This window comes from Hyla sarda (assembly GCF_029499605.1).
Source record: "Hyla sarda isolate aHylSar1 chromosome 1 unlocalized genomic scaffold, aHylSar1.hap1 SUPER_1_unloc_8, whole genome shotgun sequence".
Taxonomy (NCBI): Eukaryota; Metazoa; Chordata; class Amphibia; order Anura; family Hylidae; genus Hyla; species Hyla sarda.
Window position 1 is genome coordinate 390065 of NW_026607594.1, and position 9936 is coordinate 400000.

Consider the following 9936-nt stretch of genomic DNA (forward strand, 5'->3'; position numbering starts at 1 on the left):
ATACACCCTCAGCCCTTCACAGCCAAGATCTGTCATCTCATCCTTATATACAGGTCCTGTCTTCTCAGTCATCACAGGATGTTCAGCAAAATAAAAGTCACAGAAGGGGTGTTGGACATCAACGAGCTCATACAGGAAAGAAACCATATTCATGCTCAGAATGTGGGAAATCTTTAATTAAGATATCAAGTCTTGTTGAACATCAGAAAATTCACACTGGAGAGAAACCATTTTTATGTTCAAAATGTGGTAAATGTTTTATTCAGAAATCAGTTCTTGTTCAACATCAAAGAACTCACACAGGGGAGAAGCCATTTTCATGTTCACAATGTGGGAACTGCTTTACTAAGAAATCAAATATTGTTAAACATCAAAGAACTCACACAGGAGAGAAGCCATTTTCATGCTCAGAATGTGGGAAATGTTTTACTTGCAAAGGAGATGTTACTCGACATCAAAGAACTCACACAGGAGAGAAGCCATTTTCATGTTCAGAATGTGGGAAATGTTTTACTGAAAAATCTAATCTTCTTAAACATCAGAAAACTCACACAGGAGAGAATGCATTTTCATGCTCAGAATGTGGGAAAAGTTTTACTGAGAAATCACATCTTGTTCAACATCAAAAAACTCACACAGGAGAGAAGCCATTTTCATGCTCAGAGTGTGGGAAATGTTTCACTGACAAATCAGGTCTTGTTAAACATCAAAGAACTCACACAGGGGAGAAGCCATTTTCATGTGCAGAATGTGGGAAATGTTTTACTCAGCAATCACATCTTGTTAAACATAAAATAACTCACACAGGGGAGAAGCCAATTCAGAGCAATAAATGATGCAGATAACACATCTATATATTAACCCTGTACATAGGATATCTGAGGTTTATACATTTATATCATATACTGCATCTCCAAACTTGTTCCCAATTGATAATAAAAGTTTTCTATTAGAACGTAGTCACCGATCCAGCGATGTCATCACTATAGTTTACATGGTAGGAGAAGAGTGTGGTATATGGTTGTGATATTCATTGCTCCTCATGGAGAAGACCCAACAGGCATAATCCATGGGGAGCTGCTACTGGAGACCCAAACACCTCACAGAGAAGGGACTTATTCCAGTGATGAAGAATTCCAGGACGGTCCGGGCTTCACCTGCTGAGACCCTTTTAGAAAGGTTGTGTTATCCCGATCCTAGCTGATCATGTGGCGTCCGATCACTGGACACCTCAGTCTGTGCTCGGCTGTTTCTGCAGCTCCCATAGTGAATGTACCTCCTCCCTACCTGGGGACACTGGGGTCCCTGTTATTGAGATACAGGGGATAGATGACACAACCCCCTCACCACCCCGTGATGTACTTTTATGTCCTGGGCGGGATTACTTTCCTGACTGTCTTGGCAGTGTAACCCTATGTATGCCGCAGTCAGTACTGATTGTAGCATCTATAGGGTTAAACTGTCTTGCGCCCCAGTCATGGCCTCCAGGTCTACCAGGCGCTGTTGCCTATGAGGCCTGACCTCGGTAACACTGACATTTATACTGCGCTGTAGTACACATGTATGGTGGTGTAACCGACCGCAAACTCCCCCCCCCCCCCCCATAAAAGGCCTAAAATCCCGAACACCTGCACCACAGAAAAATCTACCTACCTTATTTCAGTAGAAGTAAAAAAGCACTTCACTACAACCTGAAATAAAGTGAAAACACTCACTTGCCTCCGACACTGAGACCGCCAATGAGGGAGAGGAGGAATACCGCACCTCTCTCCTTTTTTCCTTTTCCCCCTCCCACCCCCCATCATCATTCAGTGATGAGCCCCCCTGGGAGGTGGCCCGGCAGGGCAGTGTAGACCCCCCCCCCCCATACTAGTGTCTCTGTCCCCCTATAGATGACCCTGACTGGACCCTATAACAATGATGACCACTGATTCCTGGGTTTGTTGGATTATAGCAGTTCCCATTAGGTTTTAGGGATACGGCAGCCGGATCCAGTGGGAGAATTTAAACACCAGCTGCTGCCATATCTCTGCCGGACCTGTGCCGTACCCCTTTCATGTCAGTGAACTGGACGGGGTCAGATATTGACTCCGGTCGGCTCATTTTTGAACTGTAACAGTTTTTGTTGTCGTACTGAAAACCGCGGTCTGCTGTGGTTCCCGTCTGGCAACAAAAATTGATACGGTTCAAAAATGAGCCGACCTGAGCCCCTATCTTGCTTTGTCCGGCGCATTGAAATGAATGGGGTGCGGCACGGGTCCGGCGTGGTTATGGCAGCAGCTGGTGTTTAAATTATCCAGCTGGATCCGGCTGCTGTATGTAAAAACCATAGTGTGAATGCACCCTTAGTCTCATGGGGGTGCTAGCAAATACCCCTTATGTGAAATGATAACACAGGAATACAATTATAAGTGTCAGGTCACTGCCATTCTGCACCTGCCCAGTTTGCCCATATCCTCGATACTTGGCCATTCTCCTAGATCAGTGTTTCCCAACCAGGGTGCCTCCAGCTGTTGCAAAACTACAACCCCCAGCATGCCCGGACAGCCAAAGGCTGTCCGGGCATGCTGGGAGTTGTAGTTTTGCAGCAGCTGGTGGCTCCCTGGTTGGGAAACACTATCATAGATGATGAAATGTAATAGACTGAACAGCTTACTGCTAAAAACAAATGATGGGGGATATGCTTGGTAGAGTAACCGTCATAGCTATGGGTCATTTGATTTGAATGATAGCCCTTAAATATGACATTTCAGTATTACAGTAGTTATATTTATGTATATAGGAGGCAGTATTATAGTAGAAATTTATACTCACGTAATTTTGCTTTCCTTGAGTCTGAAGGCAGCACAGAAGGGTTAATTAATAGCTTCATCCAGTTCATCCTAGGACCGCCCACCTAAAAGAACAATGAAGAATTAACCAATCCCAGGCCATGCCTGGTTACATACATCCATCAGAACCCATCCACTCCATGTTAATGAATAGACTCAGTTCTGATGCAGAAAAAAATAATATTTAATAGGGAGGGTTTGTATGTGCTGCCTTCAGACTCAAGGAAAGCAAAATTACGTGAGTATAAATTTTTACTTTCCATTTCGTCTTCCAGCAGCACAGAAGGGAGCTGAATGGCAAACAAAGGGGGGGGGATACTTAATTAAATGCAGCATTAAGCACCCCTGTGCTAAAGGCTGGATGCGTGCCCTGGATATCTAGCCTGTAGTTCCTCACGAAGGTCGAACTTGTCCACCACGAAGCTGCATTATAGATCTCCTGGATAGATACTTGCGCTCTTTCCGCCCAGGACGTAGCTGTGGCACGAGTTGAATGAGCTTTGAGGGAGGCTCAACTTCCGCCTTTTTGTAGGCCTCCAGAATAGCGGACTTCAGCCATCTCGTCCGAGATGGCAACTTTTTTTTTATCCTTGGCAACTTTTTTCCCTTTTCTGGCTCCAACAAACTGGATGAACAGGTTTTCATCTACCCGGAACTCCTTCGTCCTGTCCAGGTAACATGACAGAGCCGACGAGACATCCAGATTCTGTAGGAGCCTTTCTTCTTCATCTTGTGGTTCTGGCAGGTACCTAAGTAAAAAGATTTCCTTGTTCACATTTACCTCTGAAGACACTTTGGGTCTAAAGGACGGCACCGTCCGCAGCAAGACTCCCTCTGGCACGAATCGCAGGAGAAGATCCCTAGATGAAAGGGCTTGAATCTCTCCAATCTCTCAAACCTTGTATGACAACCATTTCAGATAAACTTCTTGTAGAGGCTCAAAGGGAGGCATTGTCAGGGCTCTTAGGACGAGAGTGAGATCCCACGTAGAGACTGGAGGACGGATTACTGGTCTTAGTTGTTTCAAGGCTTTGAAGAATCTTGCTATTACCGGATGATTAGCAAATCTTCCATCCATGAAAGAGTTGATCACAGTCATATGGACTCTTAAGGTGTTGGGTCTCAAACCTTTGTTGAAGCCATCCTGCAGGAACTCTAAGATAACTGGCAAGGACACCTCATCCCGACTCTTCTCCTGTCTCCAAGATGTGAACTTTCTCCAAAGCTTGGAGTACAGAGCATTGGTGGATTTTCTCCTTGCCGCTAGAAGAGTGGATATGACTTCTTCTGACAAACCAGTCATCCGGAATTTAGCGCTCTCAAACTCTATGCAGTAAAGTGCAGTTTCTCTGGCCGTGGATGATGAAAGCCTTTCTGGACCAGGAGATCTCTGTGGGGAGGAAACTTGAGGCACCTGCCCCTCGACATCCGCAGAAGTATTGGAAACCATACTCTCCTCGGCCAGTAGGGAGCTATCAGGATGACATCCGGCTTGTCCGTCAGTATCTTCCTGATCACCCGACCTATCATCACTGGAGGGGGAAACAGATAAATGTGGAGACCTTGCTACGAAATTGTGAGGGCATTCAAGATGTCCGGATGATCCTGGTGATTTAGGGAAGCAAATCTGGAAATCTTCAGAATCTCTCGTGTGGCCATCATATGGAAGTCCGGCAGACTCCATCTGTTCACCAGTTGCAGGAAGTGAACCGTATTCAGTGACCACTCGTTGGGGCTCAACCTTGATCGACTCAGACGATCCGCTTGCACATTAAGGACGCCCTTTATGTGCACAGCTGAAATGCTGGGAACAGTCCTCTCTGCCCAGGCCATGATGCGCTTGCACTCTTTCTGTAGGCCTGGACTTCGAGTGCCCCCCTGCTTGTTCAAATAATAAAAACACAGTAGTCTAGTTGTCTGAACCAGCAGGGGTTTCTTCCTCAGCAGAGAGCTGAAGTGTAACAAGGCTAATCTTACCGCCCTCATTTCTCGCAGGTCGGATGACATCCATGATTCTTCTTGGGACCAACACCTCTGCACCCACAGATCTGCTACGTGGGCTCCCCAGCCCAACTTCGAGGCATCTGTTGTAACCAGGATACTGTCTGAAGGTTTCAAGCTGCATCCTGAAGATTTTTCTTGACCAGCCACCATTTGAGACTGTTCCTCGTATGCTGTGATAACCTGAGGGGAGAAGACAAGGATTCGAGACTCTTGTCCCATGCAGACAACACTTCTTCCTATAGGTCTCTCATATGAGCCTTGGCCCAGGGCACTGCTTCTATTGCCGCAGTTAAGAGCTCCAGAGTTCTCATCCCAACACCAATGGACACCTGTGGAGTTTCTATGATTTAAGCCACCTGTGAAGTGAGGATAAGCATCCGGTCTTGAGGCAGGAACAACTTCTGCTGCTGAGAGTCTATTATAAACCCTAGGAATCTCTTCCTGGTTGCTGGTGTCAAGTTGGATTTTTTTAAATTGACCAGGAAACCAACCTCCTGTAACATCCGTAAAGTCGACTGTAGGTGATGTTCCAACTCCTCCGAAGAATCTGCTATCAGGAGCCAGTCGTCCAAGTAGGGCACCAGGTGTATCCCTTGAAGACGAAGAGCCACCACCACTGCTATGGCCACTTTTGTGAACACCCTGGGCGCCGAAGACACCCCAAACGGTAGAGAGTGGAATTGATAGTGTTGTACCCCTTGTTCCATCTTGATAGCCACCCTGAGATATTTCCTTGAAGCAGGGTGAATCGGCACGTGCAGATAAGCATCCATAAGATCTATGGACGCCATGAAAGAACCTTTTTGTATAAGATGGATTGCAGATCTTATAGTCTCTATCTTGAACTTTTCTTTCTTTAGAAATTTTTTGAAAAATCTGAGGTCGATCACCAGCCGAAACTTGTTTTGCGGCTTGGGAACTGGAAAGACCCGTGAGAAGATGCCTTGACCTCTCCCTTCTTGAGGAACTTCTTCCAGAGCCTCTTTTTGAAGGAATTCTCGGATTAACTGAAAAATAACCAGATTTTCCGGACAGTTGAACACAAACCTTTCCCGAGGATGATTAAGAAAAATCAGCTTGTATCCTGCTCTGACATCACTTAAGACCCATTTGTCGGTCGTGATATCTTCCCAAGCAGGCAGGAACCGTAAAAGTCTTGAGCCGACCGTGATCTGACCTCTGGCTTCAGAAATCCGTTTTGGACTGAGAACCCTCCGGCTGTTTTTTCTTTCCTTTGGTCTGCTGACCTCTTCCGAATCTTCTGTCCCTGCTATGGAACGGTCTCCTTCGGAAAGTGCTTCAGACTATGGGCCGAAAGGACCGAAAGGGCTTGCGTCTTAGGTTGAGGGAAGGAAAAACCTTTATTCTCCTGAGCGGATTCCAGGATTTTCTCCAACTGAGGGCCGATTAGGTGCCCTGGCTGAAAAGGAAGAGCACACAAATTTATCTTTGAGGATACATCTCCTGACCATGGCTTTAGCAACACTGCTCTTCTTGCTGCATTGGAACTCTGCAACTGTCTTTAGCGAAGTAACCTGCCGATATAGTTCCTCCCTTGGCGCCCTCTGCTCATTGTCTCGACCTAGCTGACTAAGCCACAATCTCAGAGCTCTGGATACAGGAACTGTTGCAAGCGCTGTCTTACACAGTGCGGCTGAATTCAGATATCCGTTTTTCAGTAGGACATCCATCCTCCTGTCCAGAGAATCTTTGAGAACAGAGGAATCTTCAGACTGTAACAGTGTCTTTTTGGAGAGTTTTGCCACTGTGGCGTCAACTTTACCAGGACTTTCCCACTGCTCTGAATCCGCAGGATCTAGTTTGTAGACTGCTTTGAACCTTGATCCAAGGTCAACTCTTTTTTCTGGCTTTACCCATTCTCTCTCCATGATGGTTTTAAGCATTGGATGGCCCGAAAATGTCCTGTATTTCTTCTTTGGGAAGTAAAACAGGCTGTCCTTGTCTTGTGTTGAAGACTCGCCTTGCTTTACCTTCATAGTGTTTTTTACTGCCTTGATCAACTTGTCTGTCTGTTCTTTCCTGAACAAATAATTGTCTTCAGTGATGGCATCCTCTGAGTCAGATGATGACTCTGAAGTCTCGGATTCCGAGGAGGAGGACTCAGAGACCTGTTGGCTGGAATGTGGCTGACCCCCTCTCCTTTTACGTGCAGGCTCCTGAGTAGCCATATGCTGCTTGAACCAAGAAAAAAATAGCTTCTTTAAGAAAGAAAGACTGATCATCCGCAGGAGAGCAAACAGCACACATATTAGACTGCGACCCATCTAGCAGTACCTGGAGGCAGGAAATGCAGCGTACGGTGATACAATTTTGGCATATATCCCAAAGCATCGTCCGGTAATGGTTGGCTGCACGCTGAGCATGCTCTGTGCTAGGATTTAGATTAGAGACAGTATTATAGTAGTTATATTCTTGTATATAGGAGCAGTATTATAATAGTTATATTCTTGTATATAGGAACAGTAGTATAGTAGGTATATTCTTGTACATAGGAGCAGTATTATAGTAGTTATATTCTTGTACATAGGAGGCAGTATTATAGTAGTTATATCCTTGTATATAGGAGCAGTATTATAGTAGTTATATCCTTGTATATAGGAGCAGTATTATAGTAGTTATATTCTTGTATATAGGGAGCAGTATTATAGTAGTTATATCCTTGTATATAGGGAGCAGTATTATAGTAGTTATATCCTTGTATATAGGAGCAGTATTTTAGTAGTTATATTCTTGTATATATGAGCAGTATTATAGTAGTTATATTCTTGTATATAGGAGCAGTATTATAGTAGTTATATTCTTGTATATAGGAGCAGTATTATAGTAGTTATATTCTTGTATATAGGAGCAGTATTATAGTAGTTATATTCTTGTATATAGGAGCAGTATTATAGTAGTTATATTCTTGTATATAGGAGCAGTATTATAGTAGATATAGGAGCAGTATTATAGTAGTTATATTCTTGTATATAGGAGCAGTATTATAGTAGATATATTCTTGTACATAGGGGCAGTATTATAGTAGTTATATTCTTCTATATAGGAGCAGTATTATAGTAGTTATATTCTTGTATATAGGAGCAGTATTATAGTAGTTATATTCTTCTATATAGGAGCAGTATTATAGTAGATATATTCTTGTATATAGGAGGGAGTATTATAGTAGTTATATTCTTGTATATAGGAGCAGTATTATAGTAGATATATTCTTGTATATAGGAGCAGTATTATAGTAGTTATATTCTTGTATATAGGAGGCAGTATTATAGTAGTTATATTCTTGTATATAGGAGCAGTATTATAGTAGTTATATTCTTGTATATAGGGGGCAGTATTATAGTAGTTATATTCTTGTATATAGGAGCAGTATTATAGTAGTTATATTCTTGTATATAGGAGCAGTATTATAGTAGTTATATTCTTGTATATAGGAGCAGTATTATAGTAGATATATTCTTGTATATAGGAGCAGTATTATAGTAGTTATATTCTTCTATATAGGAGGCAGTATTATAGTAGTTATATTCTTGTATATAGGGGCAGTATTATAGTAGTTATATTCTTGTATATAGGAGCAGTATTATAGTAGTTATATTCTTGTATATATAGGGAGCAGTATTATAGTAGTTATATTCTTGTATATAGGAGCAGTATTATAGTAGTTATATTCTTGTATATGGGGGAAGTATTATAGTAGTTATATTCTTGTATATAGGGGCAGTATTATAGTAGTTATATATAGGAGCAGTATTATAGTAGTTATATTCTTGTATATAGGAGCAGTATTATAGTAGTTATATTCTTGTATATAGGAGCAGTATTATAGTAGTTATATTCTTCTATATAGGAGCAGTATTATAGTAGTTATATATAATTCCACGAAGTAGAAGGAAAAAGCCGAAACTGCACTCACCCACTGTCAAAATTCACAAACCGGAGAAAGTTTATTTTCAGATGATATTAGGAGATCCAGCAGGTGTGGGACGTGGAGGGGAGAAGGAGTCTTGCAACTAGTTTCGCGCCGGCCGGCGCTTTCTCTGAGCTGGTGTAAAATAGCCATTTCAAGAGGGAATTGTAATGGATTCAATATCAATAATCATATATATAATTGGGATAAAATGACTATTTCACATTTTGCTAATATTTGCTCATTTGAAACAGATGGCATCAGCCTTTCTTCCCGTGGAGTCTGACAATCAAGACTGAACTTTTATTATTACCAATATTAATGTTGTAGAGAGATAGTGATGTCTGTACCAGGATCCGTATCCTGGACAACACCTGATAATGTCCGACTAATAAAGTATTTGTGTCAGGTGACCATCTGGAGGAAAAGAGGAGCAAGATTATGATTAAGGCTTAGGAGAAAAACAAGTCTATAAAACAAAACCACACGCACGTACACACACGTCACGGATAATGATGGATAATGTGGGTGGTAATTTATGTTAATTCTGGAGGCTATATAACCTGTGAACTCTGCCGTAATAAACACCAGAGAATTGCGTAAAGGGGTATTCCAGGCCAAAACTTTTTTTTAATATATCAACTGGCTCCGGAAAGTTAAACAGATTTGTAAATTACTTCTATTAAAAAATCTTAATCCTTCCAATAGTTATTAGCTTCTGAAGTTGAGTTGTTGTTTTCTGTCTAAATGCTCTCTGATGATGTCCCGGGAGCTGTGCAGTTCCTATGGGGATATTCTCCCATCATGCACAGCTCCCGGGACGTGACATCATCAATGAGCAGTTAGACAGAAAACTTCAGAAGCTAATAACTATTGGAAGGATTAAGATTTTTTAATAGAAGTAAGTTACAAATCTGTTTAACTTTCCGGAGCCAGTTGATATATAAAAAAAAAAGGTTTTGCCTGGAATAACCCTTTAACCTGAACAGAGCGTCAGTGTCTGTCACTTCACTCCGATGCATCAAACTTTACTTAGATAATCAATCTGGACGGGAACAGATATGCACTGAGTATCTGAAGAAGTCATTCCACTTCACTGGGACTAAGTTATACAACAGCTGGAGGCACACTACTACAACTCCCAGCATGCCTTTTGGCTGTCCGTGCATGCTG

General features: G+C 42.5%; 1 protein-coding gene across 1 annotated transcript in view; it reads right to left on the reverse strand.

The window, feature by feature from the left end:
* Positions 1–9936, reverse strand: part of LOC130298295 (uncharacterized) — a gene marked incomplete at its 5' end in the record, with an annotated part of 34212 nt that overhangs the window by 22403 nt on the left and 1873 nt on the right. The window contains 5 exon segments of the mRNA XM_056551226.1: positions 3348–3580; positions 3743–4515; positions 4809–5015; positions 5327–6139; positions 6305–7030. Coding sequence (XP_056407201.1) covers positions 3348–3580; positions 3743–4515; positions 4809–5015; positions 5327–6139; positions 6305–7030 — 2752 coding nt within the window.